This window comes from Thermobia domestica, chromosome 1 (assembly GCF_964235325.1).
Source record: "Thermobia domestica chromosome 1, izTheDome1.hap1.1, whole genome shotgun sequence".
In the NCBI taxonomy this organism is placed as follows: domain Eukaryota; kingdom Metazoa; phylum Arthropoda; class Insecta; order Zygentoma; family Lepismatidae; genus Thermobia; species Thermobia domestica.
In genome coordinates this window covers 289,997,659-290,024,440 of record NC_137454.1, presented here as the reverse complement: position 1 = coordinate 290,024,440, position 26,782 = coordinate 289,997,659, and the positions used below count along the sequence as shown (strand labels likewise).

Sequence of the window (26,782 nt, the reverse complement as noted above, 5' to 3'; positions counted from 1 at the left end):
TTCGGCAGATTGCCCGTGATAATGCTTACGAAGAAGGACTAAGAAAGTTGACTAAAAAATATTGCAAAGTGGCGAAAAATATAGTGGTTTACTTTACAGTACGCAATAATTACATTCTAATCTTTCAGATTTTTATTGTGTTATGGTCTATATTATAAGTATGTCATTTAACAAAGGGTAGCTATATAAACTCTACATTGTTTTCGACTAAAAGAGCAAGGAAAAAACAAGAACAATTAAAAAAGGCGGAAGCGGTTCTTCCAGACCAGAACAGCTCTCTTCGGCACTATATGAACCAAATTGAAAGTAATGTCAGAAATAATAATGTAATAATATACAACCTTGATATCAAATTTCACTGTTAGTTTTCTTGGCTTGTAGATTGTTAAACTTATATGTGTTTTCGTGAAAATCCAAATTTTCAACATACTAGTATCAGTCTCCTAGATTTTCGTAAATAATATAAAGATGATCTTAAATCTTCCAAATAAGTGCTGATAATGATCAATACAGTTCAGAATTGACTTTTCGAGAACAAGCTGATCCTAATTGATATATCACAAGACTATCTTTCCATTTCAAAAAATATCACATATTTCAAAATGGCGGATTTCAAGATGGCGGCGGAGGTTCGTGATCTACTCTGCCCATTCTTCTTTTGCCAGTATATTAAACTATTACAGTTTGCATTGTCTATCTTTCACTATTTTTACGATTCAACAGTTTTTTTATGTATTTCAATAATATAGCATAGCCCTTCTCCCACCAACTTTGACCCCCTCCCCTTCCGTTTCTCATGGCGCTCAGCCGCTATAACTTTGCACATACACATATGTTCACACCCTCTTTCAGATGCACTATGTCTCATCCCGCAACTCGATTCATCCATTTGGACCCTTTACTTGTCAGACATAATTTGGAAAAGCATTACTACACTATCCAATATACTTTACACTGAAGAAAATGCGGCGATTTAAGGGAAATTTACAGAATTTGCGAGTGGGCGAAAGTTTAACTTACGAACAGCTGAGGTGTAAGTTGCCTAAACCTGATTTAGTAGCGAAGTCGAACAGACATCCTAAGAGAAGGTGCCAATCGCTCTTGAACATTCTGTAGGACCCCTTGAATGAGGAAAAATTGCTGTCCTGAAATCTAGACTGTTGTTTGTCACTGACTGTCTCACAAAACCACTGTATTAGAAGGCGATAGATTGTCATCATCGTAAGTATTCTGTCGTTATTGGTAGGTCACTTGCCGCAACTGAGACGTGTCCATACATCACGGTCTAACTTCTTTGTTTTCATGCTCTGTTTTGATGCTGTCCACCAACTGTAGCCTCCTTCCCGCATCCCTCTATTTCCTGCCACCACGTTCGTCGTTATATAGTTTCTCCATAGCCAATGTCTCAACCAGTTTATCTTCCTCTTTATAATTACACCTAAAATTGTTCTCTTTTCCCCCACCATTCTCAATACCATCTCATTCGTTTTCCGCTCGATCCAGCTAATTCTCTCCACTATTCTCCACACTTATAAGCTTCCAGGATGTATTCATCACTTTTGCGCAATGTCCGAGTTTCTACCCCATACAGTACTATACCCCACATGAAGCAATTTATGAGTCTTTTTCTAAACTCTTCTTCAAGACCCTGTCTTCCTTCTAAATGCTTCTTTCGTCATGTCATCCTTTGCTTTTATTTTATATTCGCACTTCGCATAATCACTAACAATACTTCTCTGGTATCGAAAACCAGTCACCTATTCTATTTTCTATCCTCTATTTCTATATTTGACACTGACCGCTTCGTACTAATCATCATGGCGTTTGCCTTTCTAACATTTGTTTTCATAACGTATTCTTCACAGCTCTTCCTCAAGTCTTTTAACATCTTATGGTTTTCCTTTCCAAATTCCGCAACAAGAGCCATATCATCTGGAAAGCGACTGATTGTGGATTTGGTATTATTGATTGCTGGAGTTTTCCTGAAATCACATTTTAACTGCTTCACATAGAGATTTACAAATGAAAAGTTGTGTTCAAAAATATTTTTTCTCTACTGTAAAATATCAATGTCATAAAATTTATCACCACAGGGAACACTCTATTGTGTCTGCAAGTTTTACCAGGAAACAGGAAAGCAAAAAGACATGAATTTTACGTATCAGAGTTTAGCTTCCTTTCAATTGAATCGTTGAGTTCGAAAACCGGCCATCTCCATCGAAGCTAATTTGAGAGGAGTGACAAACAAAACTAAATTAGTCAATATGCATATGACATATACGGATGTTTTCATTTTCGGACTCTAGAACTGACATTTTTCTACTTTCCAAAACAGGAAATAACCCCATATGTCAGAGACATATTGATTAATTTAGTTAGCTTTGTTTGTCACTCCTCTCAAATAAGCTTCATTCTAGATGACCGGTTTTCGAACTCAACGGTTCAATTGACCTTTACTCAGTTTCATAAGTATGCAGCATGTTTTGGTTGTTCCTATAGCCTTATCAGAAAGGTTTTCAATGAAATGACTATCTTTCAATTATACCTACAATTATGGAATGATCAAGATAGAACTTCTAGAAGAAACAGGATGTTTATCTAATTCTGATATGAGAGAAAACTAAGTATGATACACTTCGCGTTTAATGTATTTTTATGAACTTAAGAGCTATTAAATCTGAGCTTCAGTAAATTGACATTTAAAAGATACGAAGCAAGTTCAAATTATTATAGGTCGATCTCAGTTGAATTACATGTGTAATAATTTAAAGCCATCTATTCTGAGTCAAATTTAGACTATGTATGTGTTTCTATTTAAAAAAAGCAATAATTAATATAATTTCTTCTTTCGATTTAAATACTATTTTGTAATTGTTCAAGTAATTACTTATTGTAGAGTTTAGAGTTACCATAACAAATTGAAGCTCGTTTTTATTCTAGTGGTAATTTTGACAGTAGTGCCAATCGATCCTGATAATTATACAGCTGTGGATTTTAACCAAAAATTGGCCAAGGCTGCAACGATTCCAGAGCCAGCAAATAAATCATACTTGCCTGAAGTAAGTAACAAATACAAAAATAAATATATTTTTATTGTATACGATTGTATATATCAGTTTGAACTGGTTTTAACTTGATAACCTTACAGCCATCACTAGCAAGTCCTAATTATTGGAACAGTTTTTCTTTTCCAAAGAACTTCCTGACCACATGATATATGTTCAAATTTACTGAGTTTTGTAGATCTGTTAAAAGATGGTTTGGGTTTACCTGTCCCAATTACATCACAGTATTTTAGGGATAATTGCTGTAGTTGAAATAATGATCGATCTTACTGTGACTCTCTGACATAACTAACTAACTAACTAACTCTATGGCCTATGGAACCCGGAGGTTCACTGCTGCGTTCACAAAAGCTCTCCACTGACTTCTATCCTTAGCTAATTGCATCCAGTTTCTAATTTGTATTCCTATCTCTGCAAGATCCATCTTAATATTGTCCTCCCATCTGCGCCTAGGTCTTCCTAATGGTCGTTTTCCTATGGGTCTACCAGTCAAGACTTTGAAAGCGTTTCTACTTTCTTCCATTCTAGCTACATGACCTGCCCACCTAAGCCTTGTAATATGTCATTTATAGTCAAGGTTTTGAATTTTCTAAAATAATAATTGTAAATTGTAATTATCCTCGATTTTTCTGTTATTAAAACGAGATAACAAGTTTTGCACCGAATTGTAATAATAATAGTATCCTAATTTGAGATTTAAATCATTTCAAGAAAAGCTATGGTTCTCAATGACCTCTGGTGGTAATTTTTGGAATGATAAGTTTGTTCATGTGCAGCGCTACCTGGGATCGTCAGATCACAGGCAGCTATCAAATTGGAAGGAAAACGTTTACCTTTGGTGTCAAAATTCAATATATTTCAACCTAATTGGCTTCTAAATTAAATTAAGTGTTGGTAGTGTATTTGATAAATTGTGAATATGTGAGTTTATTGCTGTGAAAGCTTTGGTTTATAACTGGAATACCTACTGTAAGTAAATTATTTTCTAGAATTTCTCTTGGCAAGTTAGTACGCCATTTAACATTGTGGTTGTTTCTATGCTGCTATCGCTGGTCGATATTTGAATGATAATGAGTTTTATAGTTGAGTTCTCAATTTTGTGATCTAAATTAAATTCATTTTGTGTTATTTTTGTATTCTCAAAATTTGGCAACTAATTATATTGTTCGAGTTTACAGATATAAAGTTGATAATATCCGATTTAACTCTATTATTTGACTAATGTAGAGCTTAGTTTACCTGGCGTGCTATGAGAGTATTTTTACTAGTAGCTATTGGATTTAATAAGTTCCCACTTTTGTTCAGTTACTTGAACTATACCAACATAACCATAATTTAATTTTTAGTGGGGGAATTAAATTCTCCTTCCTTCCAGCGTGCACGTTTAAGTTGTCTTTGCGGAGGCAGGTGCGCGTGTAACGTGTTAATATCCTTCCAAAATAATTGTAGTACTAATATAAATATATATTTAGAAACAGGATATACGTTACAGCCTCCTAGACTTGACGACCCTAACAATGTTGGGTAAACCGTATAAACTATGTAATTCCTCGTTTTGAAGTTTCCGCCATTCCCCATTCTCGTTCCTCTTGGGTCCGAATATTCTTCTCAGGATCCTGTTCTCAAATACTTTCAGTCTATGTTCTTCTCTCAGAGTAAGCGACAATGTTTCACAACCATACAGAACAACAGGCATGATTATCGTTTTATATATTTTAAGCTTCAAATTCCTCGACAGAATTCGCGACGACAAGAGATTTTGAACCGAATAGTAACACGAATTCCCTGCTTTTAGTCGACATTTAATTTCTTCGTGAATATGATTTTCGTCTGTTAATATTGATCCTAAATATTTAAAAGTATCCACTTTATCAAAAGCATTATTTAATTTTTTTAACTCCTCCACAATTTGCCGTATTACGGTCCCGACGCACTTCCATGTATTTAGTTTTCTCTGCATTTACTTCTAAACCCATGTCCCTGCAAGCGTTTAATGAGATCTCTGCATTTATTTCTACTGTTGTCCTACCATCCCCTATTAAATTTACATCATCAGCATATGCCATAACCTGGTGAATTCCGTTCAACTCTAGGCCCTGGTTGCTATCTTTGATTTTCCTTATGGCGTATTCCAGCACAAAGTTAAATAATAATGGCGACAACGCATCTCCTTGTTTCAGGCCATTTTCGACGTGGAAGCTCGTGGACAAAAATTTTCCTACCCGGACTTTACTTTGGGATTCACTTAAACATATCTTAATTAATCTAATTAGCTTTCTCGATATTCCAAGTTCTGTAAGAACGTTGTATAATGTTTCTCTCCTAACCGAGTCGTAAGCCTTTCTAAAATCAATAAATAGTTGATGTACCGGGGTATTGTATTCCCACTTCTTTTCGAGTATTTGGCGAATGGTAAATATTTGGTCGATAGTTGATCGATTTCGTCTAAATCCGCACTGATAATCTCCAATAATTTCATCTGCGTATGGGGTCAATCTTGCTAACAGAATATTTGAAAGAATTTTATAGGATGTTGACAGAAGAGAAATGCCTCGATAATTATTACAGTCAGTTTTGTCGCCTTTCTTGTGGATTGGAACAATGATTGATTCTTTCCACTTTTGTGGCAATTCTTCCTTGTTCCAGATAAGGAGAATGAGTTTGTGTATCTTGTTCCACAATTTTTCGCCTCCAGCTAAAATTAACTCAGCCGGAATTTCATCTACACCCGGAGATTTGTGTTTCTTTAATTTCTTTATAGCGGCTTCCACTTCTATTCGATTGGGTTCTGGAATATACGGTTCTGCGGTGTGTATCTCCTTTTCTCCACGCACATTAGTTTTTGGCTGCTGTTCAGCAAATCGTCAAAGAAATCTTTCCATCTATTTAAGAGGCTATCCGTATCGGTGAGAACTGTTCCGTCAAATTTCTTTAATATATAAGCACGAGATTGATAGCCTTTCTTAAATTCGCTGATCCCCTTATACATGTCCCGAATATTTTTATTTTTACTATTATCTTCAAGTTCCTTAATTTTACCTTTCAAAAAATCCCGTTTCTTTGTTCTAAAAGTTTTGGAAGTTTCCCGCCTGATATCTGCGAAATTTTGTGTAGTTGTTTCATTCGGATTTTGTAGCCACCGTAATTTTGCCTGTTTTCTCTTCTCTGCTAGTTTAATGCATTCTTGGTCGAACTATAACCGCTACCAGGTTATAGAAGGATTTTTTGTGGACACTCTGTATATTTCGTAAAGACAGTGATTATTATTTTCGATTTATACTTTATTCTGCAACGCACATAAGTTCTTTCTTTGGTGGGAATTGCTTCTTTCCCACACAATTGGACAAAGAAGTCTTTCATCGTTTTTTCATATATATATTTAAAACATTGCTTTTGCTGAGAACATTTCAGTTAGTGACTAACCATTTCAGTGTTTCTCCCTGACTCATTATATGCACAGTATATATTCTGCAGTTATTGGGAACTAAATTAAGTGTTTTCTTTAATCGCTTATGGAAACATTATAATAGATTAGAGAAATACGGGCTGACCAGATGTCCCAGTAGCCGAAGTGGCACCAACTGCGTTGTATTCCAGCCCGTTATCTGTACTTTCTCACGCCAGTGTTATCGCCGCGTCTAGTGCATTATAGGCAGTTGACTAAGATTAACATAACTTGTTTTCCGTATTCTGTTTGTATGTGCATACAGGTGAGTTAACCGAGTGATTTTTGAAATGAACTGCCAACACTTTTCCGTTGACCATTGCAACCCGTAGCTTGAGCTTGGATGCTCGAGGAGTTTGACTCCAGGTCTGGAAGATGCAACCACGCATCTCGCGTTGAACTTCAAACATAAGTTGTGTTAAGGGGCACAAGCTATTTAGCCGGTGAAGGACGATTTCTTACGGCTAGCCCCAATCAGTGAAATCCCAGGTCCTCAGACCTTGTGCGTTTAAAATGTTACATACGCGCCCTCCAATATCTGTATTCCATTGTGGAGATCTTCTTTTGTATGTTTGCTGAAGATTCACCTTTACGCTGCAGGACTGTTCAGCGTAACAACTGGATTCATCGTGGGACGATCCAGACAACTTTTCCCCAGTGCGAATCCCCCAAGTGTGTTAATGGTGTGAGCAAAGTATTTATAGTGATACCTGAACTATAATCATATATATAGAAAGGGCTCTATTTCCCGAAAAGGGCAAAACGTAATTTCAGCGGCAAAATTTATTAGTGTCCAGTGTTGTGTTCATTTTTCTTCGTTATTTTTTTTCAAAATAGTGTTCTAATAAATAAGTATAGTGTCAATTAATCCAGTGTGTTTTCGTTGTTTGTATGAGTGATGTTTGTGTGCGTTATGGTCTGGATGACCGTCTGATCGTCCGTGAGGTTTTCGAGACGAGACACCCGAACCTCTCGGCGCCTAATGCTCATCTCATTATTGAGACCGACGAGCTTTTTGGGAAACAATTTGTAACCTTTCTTGGAGAGGTCTTCGTCGTCCTGTCCAGGTAAGTTAAAGTATCAGGAGTATACTTATTGGTAATACCACGAGCCGAGGACAGCGAACAGAACTACAGGCGGTTACAAATAAATGGCGCCCGAACAGGGACCCAGACCTCCAGCCGGTTACAAATAAATGGCCGCCCGAACAGCGACTTGACACCCTGGCGGTTACAAATAAATGGCGCCCGAACTACCGACCCGAATTGAGACCGTTGGTGCTCGAATACTTATAAGATTAATATTTTAATATACCATTTTTTTCAGCTCAGTACCAGGAATTTAAAAAAAATCCTACACTGATACGAATTTTCTTTCAGGAAAGCAACGCATTTCTTTTAATCTTTCTTTCAACTTTTAAGTGGTAGATATTCATTCATTTTTCTTCCTTTTTGCTTTTAGTTTTTGATAGAACACCTGGATACGAAAAGAAGAACTACGCATTTCTCTCAAACTTATTTTTGCTTCTAGCTTTTAACTGTTCGGCAATGAGCAGATAACACGTTTTTCTTTCTTTATTTTGATAAGATAGTCGCTGCATTCTCGACCACCTGTGCTTATGGTTACGAATGACGAACGACACACAGCTGATTCTTTTCCGCTTTTGGTCTTTACTCCGTGTCGCGCCTCACAATTGAATACTAATGTTGCAAACCTTATCACTGACTTACTATTAGTTTAATGTCATTAATTTTTTCTTGTTTTCATTTCAGATGTTTGAATTTAGATCTTTTAGTAAATAATTAACGTATCACATACGTAGGGGAATTGCATTTTAAAAGCAATTTGAAATCTTGGCGCGATTTCCGTATCCCCAGCCAGTGGGAAGATATTTTGGCGTTATAATACATTTTACAGTATTTTAAAATTTTAAACTCCTTTTTAGGATCCCTTCCCACTTTCCAAATTCTTAAACATGTTATCATACGTATGACTCACAATTAGTTTGATTTCCTTTTAAGAAAAGGAGAATGTATAGATAAGAAAAATTTTAGTTGTTAATTATATATACCGTATATTTGTATATTTGTCATTGAAACTTAGTATGTAATCTTATGCGTAGAATATGGAATTTTACACTTATAATCAATGTTAAATTTCTTTTCAGTGTTAATCTTAGATTTTCGTTTTCATTTTGAAGTGTTTACTGTAATTTTATTGAACCTCATTTACGTCATTTACCCGATTTTGACTTATTTGAATTTCCAGGATGTGACATGATATATTTTGTTCGAAGAGAAAAGTTTAGAACGGAAAGTAGGCTAAGCCTTAAACAAGTGATAACAGACATTTCCTTGTTGGTAATAGAATGTGCAGGAATGTCGTGTGAATAGTATAATTCTTCGAACGAAAGCAGTAATCTTTTTATTGTAGAAGAAACTATATGAATAGATATTCTGATGGTGAACGGTCGTTTTCCCCCTCATATTAATATATATGCGGAAATACGTTTAACTTCTATATTTTCTTGTAATTTCTAATTAACATTTTTTTTCGTCTTCTCTAGACCACTGAACGACCGTAGGGGTACTTCTTCGGGTAGGATATTTTATGGGGATAAATATAAATATTTTTTTTCAGGGAGGCAATATTTCCTGGAATTGCAGATCTCTTGCAAAAATGGATGTGGCTAATCCATTGGATATTCCATAGCTAACTGTATTTTCGCCATCAATCGCAAAATATGGTTTTCATTTCCCTTCTTCCTTTATGGTATCCGTAACTAAGTATGCGTATTCTTAGGTTAAATATTTTGAGTATATTTTATTGTCTAGTAACATTTCAGCAAATATTTTAACGTTTATGAATCGTAACTATATTGTGTATTTGTATGCTAATGTGTTACAATGTTTAGTTTATACATTAATTTTCAGAAAATTATATTTTAGTCACAGTATGTCCCAAAACTATTTGGAATTTACTAGTAAAATTGTTATTGTTATGGAGGATTTAAAAAAAATCAACATGGCCAAAGGTTTTAGAATATAAATCTTTAGGTTTCAGCCATAACAAACAGTATGGAGGATTTCCTTCAGAAATCAACATGGCCAAAGATTTTGAAATATAAACCTTTAGGTTTCAGCCATACTACCAATGACGGATGATTTTCTTCAAAAATCGACATGGCCCATTATTTATGAGGTTTCAGCCGTCTCAGAAATATTGATATAGATCCCGAAAAATAAACTTACTTTCTTTTCAACAGCATGAAGCCATAACGATTTTTTAAAATTATTTTGTTAATTATTTCATATGCTCGATGACTTTGAATTTTAATATGTTAATAAGACCATTTTGAATATTTGTAGCGAAGATGCCTAAGGAAGCTTGTTACAGCTGTTTTGTAGGGAATTTAATTTGGATGTTTTCAGACCGACCAGAAATTTGTAATGTCGTTGACTATACTCTTGTTTGTATCCCATGTTTTTCTTTTCACCGGTCTCATGTATTTTGTCTTGTAGAGACATATCTTTACGATGCTACGAGAGCATTTGTATTTTGTGTGTTTACACATCTTTTCTAGGTGGAAGACGTATGTTATGTTCCAGGGAACATACGCGTAGTTTACTGAATATTAATGTTTATATTTCAGTTTTGTGCAGAAACATTTTGTAAGTGCCTATGGTTGCAGGCCTTCCTCGTTTCTAGTTTTGCCTCGCAGGTGTCGATGGCATATTGTGTGTGTAAGTACGTGTAGTATTACACATTTTTCCCACCTATGGTTTTGGTCAATTCATGGCGTAATGACCATTTATTTTCAGGAATGTTTGGACTAGCGAGTCAACTTCCTTGATTCAGACCTTTGAAAAACTTGGATCAATATTGAATAGTTTTCAACATTTTAATTAATAAATTTTTTGCAGATAATACCCATCTAGTTTGGTAACCCTACAATGTTTACGTTTATGGAAGTGTACAGCAACCATTATTTTAGGCCTAAGCTAATAATAAATATGTTTCAGAATAAAATCATTAGTTGTATTGAGCATTATCGAACTAAAGTCTCGACGAGCAGATGGCATTTGATCTTATGGCGTGCCAAATTTTCTTCGTACATGTCAACGAGATCACGATCTTTTCTTTGATATGCAGAATCATGCTTATTTCTTAGAATTACTATGAACGTCAATTTTGACACTTAAGTTTATTTTTTTTATTTTTGAAAAACGATTTTTCGTTTTCTTTTGCCAAACAACACGAGACACAGTTAAAAAAAAAGGACATACAGGTGAAAATCTTATTTCGTTTACATATTGTCAGTTTATCATGTGTTTACATTTCCATTCATTTTACTTTTTCAATGATTTTCATATTTTTCAAATATATTATAGTGATATCGAAACTTGAACAATAATTTTAATATTTTAGTATCTTTAACATGTTTTGCTATTTGCTTATTCATTCACATTTTGGTATTTTAAATACAGATATCAGTATATTTACTAATTTTTATTTAGATATTTGATAATTCTTTAAGTCGATGTTTTCTTGAATAGTTATTGAGTGTGCATATTTACTTCATATTACACAAAATAAAGTGATCGAAACGGAACACTTAAACATTTTACAAAAAGTATTTATGTGTTAAAAAAAAGCATTTAAATAGCCCTATAACGTATTTAATTCATATTATCTCAAATAAAGTGATCGAAACGGAACACTTAAACATTTTACGAGAAGTATTTGTGTGTTTTAAAAAAAAGTAAGAATTTTAATAGCCCTAGAAACGCTTCTGCGAACTTAAAAAAAAAGTTATCATATAGGTGTTGTAACCGTACTTCGTTTCTCACACCAGTGTTAAAAAAAATCTCCCCTTCTCCCCTCATCAACTCATCGTTGGAGAACCATGGAGGAATGGAGGATACTCACACAGGAAGACAGCATGGTTTCAACATGTGAAGAAACTGAAGATAAGGAAACCCAACTGCACCAGTTGTTCAAGAGGATCTTATTACTTCATGGAACATTTGGATTGGACATTGCTCATGCAGGAACCTCATCATGTTGTAGTGAGTGGACTAGTTATTTAACTATTTTAAATAGCCCTTTTTCAGGTGAAAAACCATTCAACGTTCATACACGTAAGTCTCACACCATATGACAGTGTTGCCAACTAACTTATTTTAAATTTTCAGGCGAAAAACCTAATTTTATTCGTACCTCGTCAGACGGCCAAGGGTTCTCAACCTGTCTACGTGTGCACTTGATAGGTCGTTCCACTTTCGGGCACCATATATAACCGCTACCAGGTTATAGAAGGATTTTTTTGTGGACACTCTGTATATTTCGTAAAGACAGTGATTATTATTTTCGATTTATACTTTATTCTGCAACGCACATAAGTTCTTTCTTTGGTGGGAATTGCTTCTTTCCCACACAATTGGACAAAGAAGTCTTTCATCGTTTTTTCATATATATATTTAAAACATTGCTTTTGCTGAGAACATTTCAGTTAGTGACTAACCATTTCAGTGTTTCTCCCTGACTCATTATATGCACAGTATATATTCTGCAGTTATTGGGAACTAAATTAAGTGTTTTCTTTAATCGCTTATGGAAACATTATAATAGATTAGAGAAATACGGGCTGACCAGATGTCCCAGTAGCCGAAGTGGCACCAACTGCGTTGTATTCCAGCCCGTTATCTGTACTTTCTCACGCCAGTGTTATCGCCGCGTCTAGTGCATTATAGGCAGTTGACTAAGATTAACATAACTTGTTTTCCGTATTCTGTTTGTATGTGCATACAGGTGAGTTAACCGAGTGATTTTTGAAATGAACTGCCAACACTTTTCCGTTGACCATTGCAACCCGTAGCTTGAGCTTGGATGCTCGAGGAGTTTGACTCCAGGTCTGGAAGATGCAACCACGCATCTCGCGTTGAACTTCAAACATAAGTTGTGTTAAGGGGCACAAGCTATTTAGCCGGTGAAGGACGATTTCTTACGGCTAGCCCCAATCAGTGAAATCCCAGGTCCTCAGACCTTGTGCGTTTAAAATGTTACATACGCGCCCTCCAATATCTGTATTCCATTGTGGAGATCTTCTTTTGTATGTTTGCTGAAGATTCACCTTTACGCTGCAGGACTGTTCAGCGTAACAACTGGATTCATCGTGGGACGATCCAGACAACTTTTCCCCAGTGCGAATCCCCCAAGTGTGTTAATGGTGTGAGCAAAGTATTTATAGTGATACCTGAATTATAATCATATATATAGAAAGGGCTCTATTTCCCGAAAAGGGCAAAACGTAATTTCAGCGGCAAAATTTATTAGTGTCCAGTGTTGTGTTCATTTCTCTTCGTTATTTTTTTTTCAAAATAGTGTTCTAATAAATAAGTATAGTGTCAATTAATCCAGTGTGTTTTCGTTGTTTGTATGAGTGATGTTTGTGTGCGTTATGGTCTGGATGACCGTCTGATCGTCCGTGAGGTTTTCGAGACGAGACACCCGAACCTCTCGGCGCCTAATGCTCATCTCATTATTGAGACCGACGAGCTTTTTGGGAAACAATTTGTAACCTTTCTTGGAGAGGTCTTCGTCGTCCTGTCCAGGTAAGTTAAAGTATCAGGAGTATACTTATTGGTAATACCACGAGCCGAGGACAGCGAACAGAACTACAGGCGGTTACAGAACCATGATTTGTTCCTACGTATTTCCGCGTGTCCCAATTTTTCTATTGCTGAACTTTTAATGCTATCTCTAATTTCAATCCAAGTATCCTCAACACTAGTGCACTCCGAGTCTTCTAAAACCGCGAATCTATTCGAAACTTCAATCTGGTATTCCTCTCTTAGTAGTAGCGATAATACTCTTCTAATTTCTTTAAATTAAATCTCTCCGTTTTCGGACATTGAATATTACCTTTATTCAACGATAATCTCTCCCGTATTATCGCTACTACCAGGTAGTGATCAGTGTCACAATCAGCCCCTCTAAACGACCGGACGTCAATTATGCTAGATTGTCTTCTTCTATCTACTAAAACGTGATCAATTTGATTATGTGTTTTTCCGTCTGGTGATGTCCAAGTGTATTTATGAACGTCGCGATGTGGAAATTTTGTACTCTTCACGATTAGGTTTTTGGATGTTGCAAAGTTCACGAGTCTAACACCGTTGTCATTACTTTCCTTATGCAAAGTTTCGTTCCCTATAATCGGTTTGAAAATATCCTCTCGTCCTACCTTCGCATTGAAATCCCCTAATAGAATCTTCATATGGTATCGCGGGAGTTGGTCTAATATCCATTCCACTTCTTCGTAAAAACTATCTTTTATATCGTCACCCTTATCTTCAGTTGGAGCATGTACATTTAAAACAATAATATCACACCCCCGTCCCTTAAGAGTAATAAAAGAAAGTCTGTCAGTAACAAATTCAATCCGTTTAATTGCTGGTAATATTCGTTTGTGAACGAAAAACCCTGTTCCTAACTGGTGATTTTTATTTCCTTCCCCGTAAAAGAACGTAAAATTTCCGGAATTCTCAGATCCATTTCCTTCCCACCTAACTTCCTGAACTCCTACTAAGTCCATCCTGTATTTCTCTAACTCACTCGTTACAGATTTTAACGCGCCCGCACTATAAAGACTTCTAATATTCCATGTTCCAAATCTCATGTCCATTTTCTTTTGCTGATGTCGTGCCAAGTTATCAGTCCTTGTCCGAGGCTTTTGTGAATGTTTCTGAACAAGTACCTTTTTTTACAGGATGAGGGTGTTAGCCTTACCCAAACCTCCAAGCTGAAGGACCACTCCTAGTCGTCTGTCCGCGACTGCTTATTCAGTATATTCGCAGCTAACCTCTATATCTAGAGGTCTTCTCCTCGATCCGCAACCTGAGGACGCGCCATGCCGTGGTGACAGGAACCCACGTTACACGGCTTTCGGAGTTATAGGCTGCCGAAAACATGGACTCTCTGATATTTCCATATAATTTTAATATTGTTTGCAATGTCTTGATAGTGACTAATTCTTGTACTGCATATTATTAGTATGTTATGATTAGGTGGTATCGCCACGTTCATAGGAGTTATTTCTTGGATCATTTTACATATGACAATAATGTCGAGTCTGTTTGCAGGTTCCATTATATCTGTTTTGATTTCCCAATTGCAGTACAGCTTGTATTTTTCGTATTCAATTACTGAATTTCGCTCCTATTTGTAGATAGTTTAGTATAGGTGATTAGTTCCATGTAACGTGGTAGAAACTGGTTAATGGTCTTTGTAACTTTATTGTGTCTTTTAAGATAGTATGTGAGTGTCATTATGTGACATGAACCTTTAATATGTCCAATTGTTTCTGTTACGTCTTCACATTTTCAGGTCCCTCGTGCCTACGTGGATAGTGTACACGCCTTCGACGCGGGAAACACGAGTTCGATTCCCGGAGAGAGTTCATGTGTTTCGGGTCCCACGTTATATAACTTCTCTGTTGAAAGGGATACTAAACTCAAATAAAATCAAAAAAGTATTCCTATTATGTGTTTTTCATCTGGTATTTCTTGCTAACGTAAGCTTGAAAGGTGGATGTCAATAATAAATTCTATTAATCCTCGAAATATTCAAGGCTTTATTTTTATTTTTATTTACTTATTTATTTATTTAATTTTGAATCAGGCATTTGGCTCTCATTGTTTCGTATTGCTATCTTCTAGGTAAGTCTTAAAAGTTCAGTTGAATTCGTTTGTTCTTCTTTCCCTATATTTTTGTTCATCTGAACCACGATTGTGACGAACTGTCTTGGCTAGACCGAGTGGTGTTACTTTTGAACCTTCATTGCATATTATAGGGATCAGATGATAGGTTTTATTTTTGGTGATGAAATCTTGGCGAAGGTATTCAATGTTTGTTGTGGTTTTATTAGGCCTATATCTGTTACACAAATTGATCTGTTGCTGTCAGGGGTGGATCCAGGGGGGCGATCGCCCCGATCGCCCCCCAGAAGAAGAAACTTTATTGTTTTTTTATATATATAAATAAAGTCCATCCCAGAGTTTGAAGCCCTTAAAAGTAGCATTATGACAACCCACCGCGCCCCCCAGAAGTCGGTCCTGGATCCGCCCCTGGTTGCTGTTGCTGTCCTGTTTCATTCCCTATTAAAATCCGGGGTCATTCGTCTGTTATTCAAGTCAGATTCCCCTAATTTTATTAAGCCAATTAAGTATGAAATGAGGAGCAGGGCGGATCCAGGGGGCGATCGGGGCTATTTCCTCCCCAGAAGAGGAAACTCTTATTTATATATAAATAAAATCCATCCCAGAATTTGGAGCTCTTAAAACTAGCCCTAAGTAGCAGTATTAACCACCGCGCGCCCCAGAAGTCCGTCCTGGTTCCGCCCCTGATGAGGAGTACTCAAATACGAGTGCTGATCAACAAAGACCGAGACTGATTATTATACCGCAGTTTCCTTTGTTGCCGAATGACGGCACGTTTGATAGTTGAAAGTGTTGTGTTTCATGTATACTCTCACTAGGTGGTAGCATTGTTGTATCGGCAGGTTTTGAGTAATCCGCTGTGTTTTAGCACGACCGTCTCTGAGACGGTCGGGGTTTTAGACACTACTTCCATTTCGCCTCACAACCGTGCTGTGTATATGTATACAATTTTTAACATTCTCTTTCGTTTAAATCTTGTATTTTTCAGTGTTCTTAAACAGAAGAACCATTTGAGTACTTTTCCACCTCACTTCAGGTTAGGGTTGCCAGATTTTGTAAACGGAAAACCGGGACATCAACCTCAGGCTATATACTGTATAAGGTCAGGTCAGAGTTCCTACTCAACGTGCATTTGATCTGAATCAATTAATTACCAGATTACTACTCACAATTTTCCAGTTCATTCTATACACGATTAACACAAATGAAGCCTCTCAAGAGATGTATAGTGTGAAAAGGTAACATAAAAGGTCGTAAATATTACGCCAATTACGACATACACCCCTATCGATGATTTTTCTTTGTTGCGTCATCACTTGAGTCAGAAACTCTAAAAGAAATACAAATTTAACATTTAGCAATAAGAAATACTATATTAATGTAACACTTACACATACTTCATGGTCATTTCTTCCTCGTTTTATAAATGACCATTCCACTGAATAAATCTCCTGAAAAGAACACTTGCGCTTGAGCATGACGGAAACACTTTAAGTACCAGACACCAGCAATGTGAAACAAGAACGTTGACTTCACTCTACATCGAGAAAGAAATTCAATTCACTTCACTTCAGTTGCAAAGATGTACCCACTGGACTGGATGAAACACTTGATTGTAAAATTGTGCCTCAGAAGACGGCAGACAGGACGAAACAGACATTTAAATGCGGTTAACATGCAACGACAGTCGATTGAAGTCTAGTAGTTAAAGCTCATCACCAGGAAAAATATATTCTTTTCTATTGAAAGTGATATTCAAGAAATTATTGCCATAACATATACCCCTCTTGAATATTTTTAAAAAATCATTTTTCCGCTCTGGAAGCTAACATCCCATAGGACGAAAGAATGGATGTGATTTTCAAACTACTTGTTGTTCGTCTACTAAAATTAATTGGCTACACAAGTTCTTTTTTTTTTTAGGTGCTACATCCATACTAGTTCCATACATCGATTTTTTTCAATCTGAAGAGCAGATACCGGGACAAACAGGCGTCCCAAAAGCCTTTATCAGGACAGTTAATTCTTTCATCGAAAACCGGGACTGTCCCGGAAAACCGGGACGTTTGGTAACCCTATTTCAGATGTATTAACTTATGTTTGTCTATTCTTGTATACACACGGATATCATAGCTAAAAGCTGTCACTGTTTTTAGCTCTCTTGGAGAGTTGTTGTACAGCTTTAGGTTCTCTACAATTTTGTAATATTTTGTAGATAGAGACGAGGTACATGGAAATTATGACTTTTCTCACTTACCCTTTTATTTCGAAACTTTATATGCAAAATTCTCTTTACAAAGCTGAGTCCGAAGACATGTGTACAGGGTGGCAACAAAGTCTCAATTCCTCTAAAAAAAAAGTAACATAAACTACTAAACGTAGTAAATAACTATACGGAAAGAACTGAATGACATGAACAATGCTTTCGAGAAGTTTCATTGAGATAGGAACATTAAGTGTCCAAAGAATCATTCTGTCGACCATCATTCTCATGACAAAGCATAATACGCCGCCAGATTCTATGCGACATTTTGCCGAGCATTTAGTGAAAACTTGTTTCACAACTTCTGTCAGTTCGACAGTGGTATCGTAACGGTTTGTACAACGATGTCATTTATGAACCTCCATACTGCATTATCACGGGTGGTGAAATCTGGGCTTTGTGTTGACCAGGCAAGTGGTGCGGGCAGATTCGGACTACCACGATCAGTCGAACGCCCAGGAAAGACTTCGCTTACGGCGAAGGCATAATGGGCAGCTGCCCATCATGCTGAAACTAACATGTCTCTTTGATTCCGTTCTCCTCCAAGAGAGGGGCAAACCTGTTCTGCAACGTGTCCAGGTATGGATGGTGATTTCCAACCCTTTGAAAAAGAACGGCACAAACACGCATCTGCTGTTCATGTCTACCCATATCATCACATACGAGGAATTCTGTTCCAACTCTTCATAAAAGTGTGGATTGTTCTTGGGCCAGAAACCACATTGCGTGCGCGAGAACTCCTTTAAATTGCTCACTCATCCGTAAAGATCACTTTGCTACTTTTGGGGATTGTGTCGAACGTCTGAAGGAGTGCCACACATGCCTCACTCTCCAATCCATGCCTGTGTCTGGTAATTCTTGTACAGGAGTAGGTCGATATGGATACAGGCCTAAATCTTGTTTCATGTGTATTTATGAAGGTCTAAAGGGAAAACTTACATTATCATTTATCAAGAGATCACGGAACTTTGTGGCCACCCTATATAAGTCCCTTATTCCATAATTAGAAGTAGTATGAAGGGTGTTAATTTATGAGATTCCTCGACCCAGAGATGGAGAGAGTGGGTAGATTTAGGAGGATGGCGTAACCCAATGCAGAGGAACGGGAAGTTCAAGCCCCAATACAGCCGAGAGATTTGAGGAATATCAAGATACACACCAACGAGAAAGGTGTGATAGAGGCCATAGGAGCCGAGAGGAGTAATTAGAAACCTCAATGTCCAGAACAACTGAGAGAAGGTGAGGAATATCTCAAGGCCCATAGCAGCCGAGAGATTGTGAGGGTGTATTCTCAAATTCCAGAGCAACCAAGAGAGAATAATCATCGCCACGCAAACTAATGTCGATGAGTGTGATGTTCCTCCTTTTATACGGAAAATTCGAGTGTTTCCGACCTCCTTTGTGATTGGCGCTGTTGTCTACTTTCTTCAGTTTCCGTGATGGTTTGTTGACACTTGATGTGTCATCTTGCTGCTGTTGATGAGTAACACGTAGTTGCGGTATTCCATCCCCTTGCTGGAGATATAAGATAATCTGGAAGATTGTTTTATCACATATAAATTACCTTAGGAAATGATCGGCTCCAAAAAAAGGCGTTGGAAAGCACAAAACACTTATCACAATAAAACATAGTAATACTTGAACACAGGAACACTAAAAGACTGAAATAATATAAGGGATATTGAAATAAGGTGCGAAAAAAATTAGAATGGAGTGAACTTTTGTATATAGTTCTCAGTCCAAGTAGGATAGGTGGCACTGGTGATTATATTAATATTTGAGGACCATCGCACTTCAAAAGTAAGAGATCACTGGGATTCACTGTTTGTACGTTAGTGGTTTTGAAATTAGAGGGCTCCTCTCTGATTGGTAGGGACATTTCCATGTTTGATCTTTGCCATGGCGATCATGATGCCAGTCTATGATGAACGATTCATAAATACACTAAAAACAAAATGATAATGTTGACAACTAGGATGATCTTTATAAGCATTTGTAAGATTAGCAAACTGGAAGAGAAATACGGAAATCATTTATTTGTTCATGCCTCAGAAGCGTATTTGTAGAGGTAATTTGCTGTAAATTTTAAAAATGAAAGGTAAAATTGAAATAAAATTGACCAAGGAGTTTACGGTGTACGATTGTAAAAATTGCCAAATGATCGGTAGGGAAATTGTGGCTATCTGTGTTAATTCGTTGGAGTTCCTAATACCTGAAGAAGTAGGTCTGAGATAAATTAATTCTGCTTGTTGCAAGGTTGTGGTTCCGTTAGCGAATGATTTTAGGTGGTTTTCTAGTAGCGAAATGTAAACCCATTTGAGAATATAGGGAAGATTCCTTTATTATTATTATTGTTAATCAAGTAGGCTTGTGTTGGCATCTCGTTGTTAATTTCTGGAAACATATTGTAGACACAATCTGTCTCCAAGATCTTCCTGAGATTGCATTTTACAAATATGAAACATTTGGTGTTGTTGGCATAAAGATAAATCAAGTTCGTAAATGCCGTCGCTAGTCCAAATAGCGAAATCTGATGTTTTAAGGCGAAGGTGAATTTAATCTATGTGAAAGCCATTATTAATAATTTTATATAGGATATGGTAATCCTTACTATATATGACGGATGTCTGGGTAATAATGTCTAAGTTTGCCAATCAAAAGTCAAAGATATGAAAAATTCCTTGAAGCATTGATAGAATAGACCCAAGTCTTGTTCTGTTAATGAGCCTTTGAGGCTAGGATTGTTTTGAATCTTTTCCCCGTCAATGCTGGTTTTATTAGTGTCATTGACATTGTTTTATGATAAACTTTGAATTATGAGATCAAACCTTTGTTCAATTATGTAAATATTAAGTACAGTATACATTCAAGAAAAGTTTATTGGTAGCTACCGTACATACTAATTGAAGAATTTCATGATGGACTTGAGTTATATAAGTTTTTCAAAATTTGTCAACAAATGTGTTAATTTAAAGTTACCATGCTTCATTTATTGAATTTGATTACTCATATAGTCGTGTCGGGCCTGCATTTGATAAATCGCCGATTTTAATTTGCGAACTTCATAGAGAGAATAGCCGCTTAAGCTAAAATTTACCTATCCTAGTAATAGATTGAAGATCATGCGTTTAGATCTTTTGAATTACCTGTTTGAAAATCACATTGTATTATATTTTGATATTTTGAATTTTACTTACAAATCATTTTTCTTTTTCATGAAGTAATCAAATAAGTCAGTATATGATTAAAGTTTCAGATTCATCGAAAAGTCCAAGTGTAACTTGTATGGAATGTATTCTGTTTCTTCGTAGTTAATTACGGGCTTGAATTTTGTTATCGATAATCCTTGATAAGTCAATTCGTTTGCATGTGTTTCCCCAAGTAAGTTAAGTAGCGTGATGAGAAATATTACTACACTCATCATTGTGGGTGATTTACCTGACGATTAAATTCCTCCTACACAGAAAGAAAATGCTGACTTTACAATTTAGTTCATTGAAGATTACATTTAATTTATATCTAACCAGTTTTACCATGAATGTGAAGTTGAGTGATGGGTTGCTTCAAAGGTTCGCTAACTTTCTACAGGTTAATGGAATTAAAGGTGCTGCTGAAAGAAAAGTTTTGAAAGGTTTTCGGTATTATCTGAAGTAAATCGAGAATATATGTTTATTCAATTAATAAATGTTGTGAAGTGTTATTTTAAAATTTTGATATGTAAATAGACGACGAATTACTGTTAAGTACGACAAGTGCTTGATTCATAGCGGGGGGCAAAATATCTACTTCAGCTCTTCGTTATTACAGACTAAAGTAAATGAGTTTTATAGTCTGGTACTTATAGTTATCCTAAATCGTGATTCATAGTAAGATAAAATACTTCCTTTCTTCTGCTTTTCCCTGCATCGTGAATGGAATTGCATGGCACGAGTGAGATGGAATTGCATGACTGCTTTTCAAGTGGTGATATTGTCATCCCATCTTCCCATCCCCTACCGGATATTCAAAGTTGTAAAGATTATTCTTTTAGAGTTTTCTTCAACTTCTACTGTCAATGGCTAACCAATATAACAGGCTCTTTATTAGAACGTCCTTCAGCAATATTATTTGTGTTCTCTTTCTATTTTACTAAGAAATTCTACGTTTACATAATGATATTAACTATTTCTGATGAACTGGAAATAGACATTTAACCTTACTTTGAAAATACGAGGCGCATATCAAGAAAATAACCATAATTAAAAAGCAAAAAGAAAATGACAGGGAAATAAATTTATTGTGATTGATATATAAGTACATACCTCGGATATTATTCGACGTAGTCATCATGAACCTCCATTTCTGGTAGCGTGGGACAAGCTTCCGTAAACCTTCTATGCAAAATCTGCCAATTGAGACTGCAACCAGTCTAGAACTGGAGTTTTGAACACTTCACTATCTGAAACGCTTCGATGCAAGTAACTTTATCAGGTGAAGAAAAGAAAATAAATAGCTGGAGGCAAGGTCGAAACTGTAAGGGTGATGATTGAATAGTTCATATCGAAATCTTTGAAGTGATTCAACAATATGAGCAGCTGTGCATGGCGAGCGCTGCCATGGGTTAGAATAATTTCAGAGCGTAGTATTCCTTCCCACCGGTTTTGGATGGCACGTCGCAGATTGTTAAGTGTTTGAGAATACATATCTGCTGGTTCCAAGAACTTCACAAGAATCACATCTTTTCGGCCTCAGAACACGGTTGTCATGATTTTGTGACTCGATGGCGTTTGTTTGAATTTCTTCGCTTTAGGAAAACTGCCGTTACATTGGCTGCTGCTTCGACTTCCAAGTAGCATACGATATCCAGATTCACCTCCCGTCACTATGTGAAAAAAGGGATCATCCCCATCCCCACCAACAAGTGCAGCAAAAGCGCACATGCAACTGTCCTTATTTGCTTTCTGTGGCGTATATCAGTATTTTTTTGCACCAACCTTGTACACAGTTTGTGATATCCCAGCTTGATGCATTGTGATATAATTTGATGCATTGTGATATAATTTGATGCATTGTTCTCACAGACACTTCTGAAAACTCTTTGTTATTGTGAAACGACAGTTTATTGCACTTTCTTGTAAACGTTTTTCACCAGGCTGTTCGTCTGATCACTCGGCTGTCCGTTACGTTCATCGTCATGAACATCTAAACGCCTTTCCTAAAACCCTCTACACCAATGCTTGACCTTCTCTTCACTCGTAGCTGTCGTTTCGTAAATGGCAAAATTCCTGAAGGGTGCCAGCTGCATTCTGTTCTTTGGCGTTCAGAAATCATACAACAGATCTCACCTCACATTTGGTGGAATTTTGTAGACTATTACGACAGCTATTTCACCTTATTGCTACTCGGGCATACGCAACTCCACTCGTACGATTCTATCTCTGTTGGAAGTACAGAATATCAATACCTTCTCCTGTACATGTTCAACTTTATTAGTTTTGCCAATTCCGTGTAAAATGTTTATCGTCCTTTTTATTTTTTTCACATGCGTCTCGTATTAGATCTATTTGTGTTTCCATTGCATCTTATTATTATTCCTGAATAATATAAAATTGTTTTGGTATCTTAATATAATATTTAATATTTGATATTAATACTATCCCTGTGCGACCAACTTCAGCCCTTGAAACTTTGAGTTTTTTGCTTGGATACATATATAGTTATTTCTGTGCTAATTTCTTTAAAATAATGCATTTTCTTTCATTCTAGCATGTTTCCATAGAATACTTACACTATTTTATGGATCACATTGTCATGGACAACATACTAAAGTTCTTAAAAGTTAAACAATGCAAAATTAATAATTAATAAAAAAATATAAATTAGGACTGTAAAGTATCCATAAGACTAATGTATGTAATGGGTGTTGATACCTTATTGATATTGTATTTATTTATGGCGACTTAGAATATTTTGATATATTATAATATTGAAACACTTCCTTATCGTGACTGGAACATAGAGCCTTGATGCTGACGTCTTCATTAACCCCCACCCATTCCAATTAAAACACTTCCTTTTCTATAATGGCTGTTTCCTGATAATATAAGCGTTAGGGAATTTGATTAACAACCGTATTACCTAGGTATTAATAATAAGAATGATATTTTAAAGTAAAATTGCATATTTATATAATTTAATTCTAAAAGAGTTTCTTTTATTTCAGTGCTCCATAAAATGCTCGATGACGAAGTATGGCGTGGTAAGTGGTAACGCTTGAAATTCTGGTAAACTTTGATAAGTCAGTTTAAAGATAATTACACAATATTTACTAATTCATTTCCTAGATATTGATATCGCTAAATTCCAGTTTCATACTCATTAGTTAGTGTACATCAATGCAATATATGTACTTAATAATTGAAAGAATTGCAGAATAGAATTACATTATTTTCTTGACTTTACTTTTATCTTTCATTAACCTTAACGTTTTATTTGGAGATGTCAGCTTGAAGATAGTAATGTATTTGATTGTTGCAATAACTTAACAGAATCTGTCTGGCAATTCTGACAGCAATTTATGGGAATAATGTTAAGACTTTTAGGTGTGTGCCTTTTTCATTTATAGCTGAAACGGCTCTCAAAAAGTACATGTTGTGTCTGAAAAGGAATAGATATAATTTTCAAGCACCTTTTCCCTGTTCTTGGACAGTTTACTCCCTAATCTGCTCCTAATCTCCTTTTCTCTACTTTTTACTGCTACATTCTAAATAGTGATGAGCAAATGCAAGACCAAGGCCAAGACCGGGCTGGTCTTGGTCTTGGTCTTGGTCTTGCACACCCAGTCTTGGTCTTGGTCTTGCGCTGGAACCTTTGGTCTTGGTCTTGCACACCCAGTCTTGGTCTTGTTCTTGATCTTGCTGCAAGAGTTTTGCAAGTCTTGCTTTTAAGAAATCTTATGCTTTTCATAGGTAAAATTTACTCTGCATATAAAGGATAATAGATTCTACAATGCGCCAATAGTAACGGAAATACAATGTATGATTCTAAATGTAACATAGTTTATCTTTGTGTAAGTATGATGTTAGTGTATAACATAAGTGATGACCTTTATTTTTTATTGGGTGCCCACGCTTCTCTACTTATAACATAAATCACGACGTTTCGTAATCTTTTTATATATTTTTTTAACAGATCCAACACTCCAGTGGTTCCCAACCTGGGGAGGCTACCCCTGAGACGAATGAAAGAAAATCAAAACGGTACCGATTATTGAAATACCATTAACTGCGAAATTATTTTTACACTCTAAAGGCGTAAGATTTTTCTTTCCAACCACGATTAGCTAATCTTTGTATTAAACAAACTTATAATTAAATATTGAGATTTTGTTTCACTGATTCCAATGGGTCAGAAACATGGACATTACGACTTAACCGTCTATGTCTTTTCTATAAGCTCAATTTGTATAAATACTTTTGACCTATATTAGAAATACCAAATAACGACACCAAACTACAAGTTATTTAAAATAACTGTATAAAATCAGTCTCACTTGTGAATATGGATTACTAGCATCAATTACCCACTTCGTTGGGTTAAATTTTTTTAAAAATAATAATATGTTTCGTTAATCAGTCACTTTTTTATTATTACTAAAGCGCTTTCTGATATCGGTCATTTTTGATTATTTTTATATTTCTCTCCCCTCCTTCTCCCCAAGTTGCGGGACTGAATTTGGGTTTAAACGGCATCAGAAACGTCACTGTTCATTTTCGAGACACCGAAAACTATGGATTCGGCACTAATATCGGTAATTTTCAATAAATTTATATATCTCATTCTCTCTCATGTTGCAAGGCACGGCATCGGAAGTACCACTGTTCGTCTCAATGACCTCGAAAACCATGAATTTGACATTGATAAAAATGGTCATTTTCGATAATTTTTATATATCTCCTTCTTCCCTCTTCCCAAGTTGCGGTGCCGAATTTGCATTTAAATGGGATCGGAAGTATCACTGTTCACTTTAGATATCTCCCTTCCCATCGCTAAGCTACGGGGATGAATTTGGATTTAAACAGCATCGGAAGTGTCACTGTTTATCTCAGCGACCCCCAAAACTATAGACTCCACTGTAATATCGGTCATTTTCGATTATTTTTAAATCTCTCTCCTCTCCCCGTCCCCTAACCTCCACCGTCAAACTGATATGACAGAAACCATCTCAGGTCCGTATCTCATCTATGTTGAAAATGTGATCGAAATCGGTTAGGTGGTTCTTGAGTTATTAAGTTTTATTTATTTTTGTACACTTCCCCTCCCCTCCTCCTAGCCCTTAGTTCTACCGACAAAGTGATATGATACAAAACACCCCAAGTCCGAACCTCATCTATGTAGAAACTATCATTAAGATAGATTGGCTGGTTCAAGAGTGATGAAGTTACAAAGACAGTTACTTATACTTTTACTTTTTACATATATCTCCCTCCTCCCCAACCAAGAGCGCCCATCAGGGGGGCAAGGTGGGGCGCTCGCTCTCCCTAAGAGGAAATTGTACTTGGGAATATTGAAAACCCAATAGAATTTTTACATTAGTTACAGCAAAATTTGAAACCATATTTGAAACGTCGCTTATACTTGCCCCCCTTGAAACCACAACATGGACGCCCTTGTCCCTAACCCCTATGTTGCACTGTCAAAGTTAAATGATAAAAATCGTGCCAGGCCTGAGCTTCATCTATGTTGAAAATTTGATAGAGATCGGTCGGGTGTTTCAACAGTTATTAAGTTTTATATTTTTATATATACCTCCCCCCCCCCCGTAGGTTCTACCATCAACGTAAAACTATAAGAAACTTTCCAGTTCAGAACCTCATACATGTGAAAAATTTGATTAAGATCGGTCTGGTGGTTCAAGCATTATTACGTCAGAAACTTAGTCACTTTTATTTTTTATTTATTTTGATTTTTGTATACCTCCCCCTCCTCCTCTCATACGTTGCTCCTTCAAGGTGAACTAACAAATAACATTCCAGGCCCAAACCTGATCCATATTGAAAATTTGATCGATCTCTAGCGGTTGGTTCAAGAGATTAGGAGTCACAAACATAGTCACTTTCAATTTTATAATATAGATTTACTGTTGTAGTATAATGTTATATCGCTCAATCTTCAATGTGCCATATACTAAGGATGCTAAAACTTATATTGATAAAAAAATATTCAACGTATAAGCATCAGCCCATGAACTAAAACTTAAGTTCAGATGCACTAAGTTTTTGTCAATGTCATGAAAAACTTACTTCGATAT

The 26,782-nt window shown here is 36.2% G+C and overlaps 1 protein-coding gene across 1 annotated transcript in view; it reads left to right on the top strand.

Annotated features, from left to right (window-relative positions):
• Positions 1–26,782, top strand: part of LOC145667691 (uncharacterized) — a 55,838-nt gene that overhangs the window by 17,881 nt on the left and 11,175 nt on the right. Inside the window, exons 4-5 of the mRNA XM_081735153.1 lie at positions 2,941–3,059; positions 23,696–23,731. Coding sequence (XP_081591279.1) covers positions 2,941–3,059; positions 23,696–23,731 — 155 coding nt within the window. The remainder of the gene's footprint in view (positions 1–2,940; positions 3,060–23,695; positions 23,732–26,782) is intronic.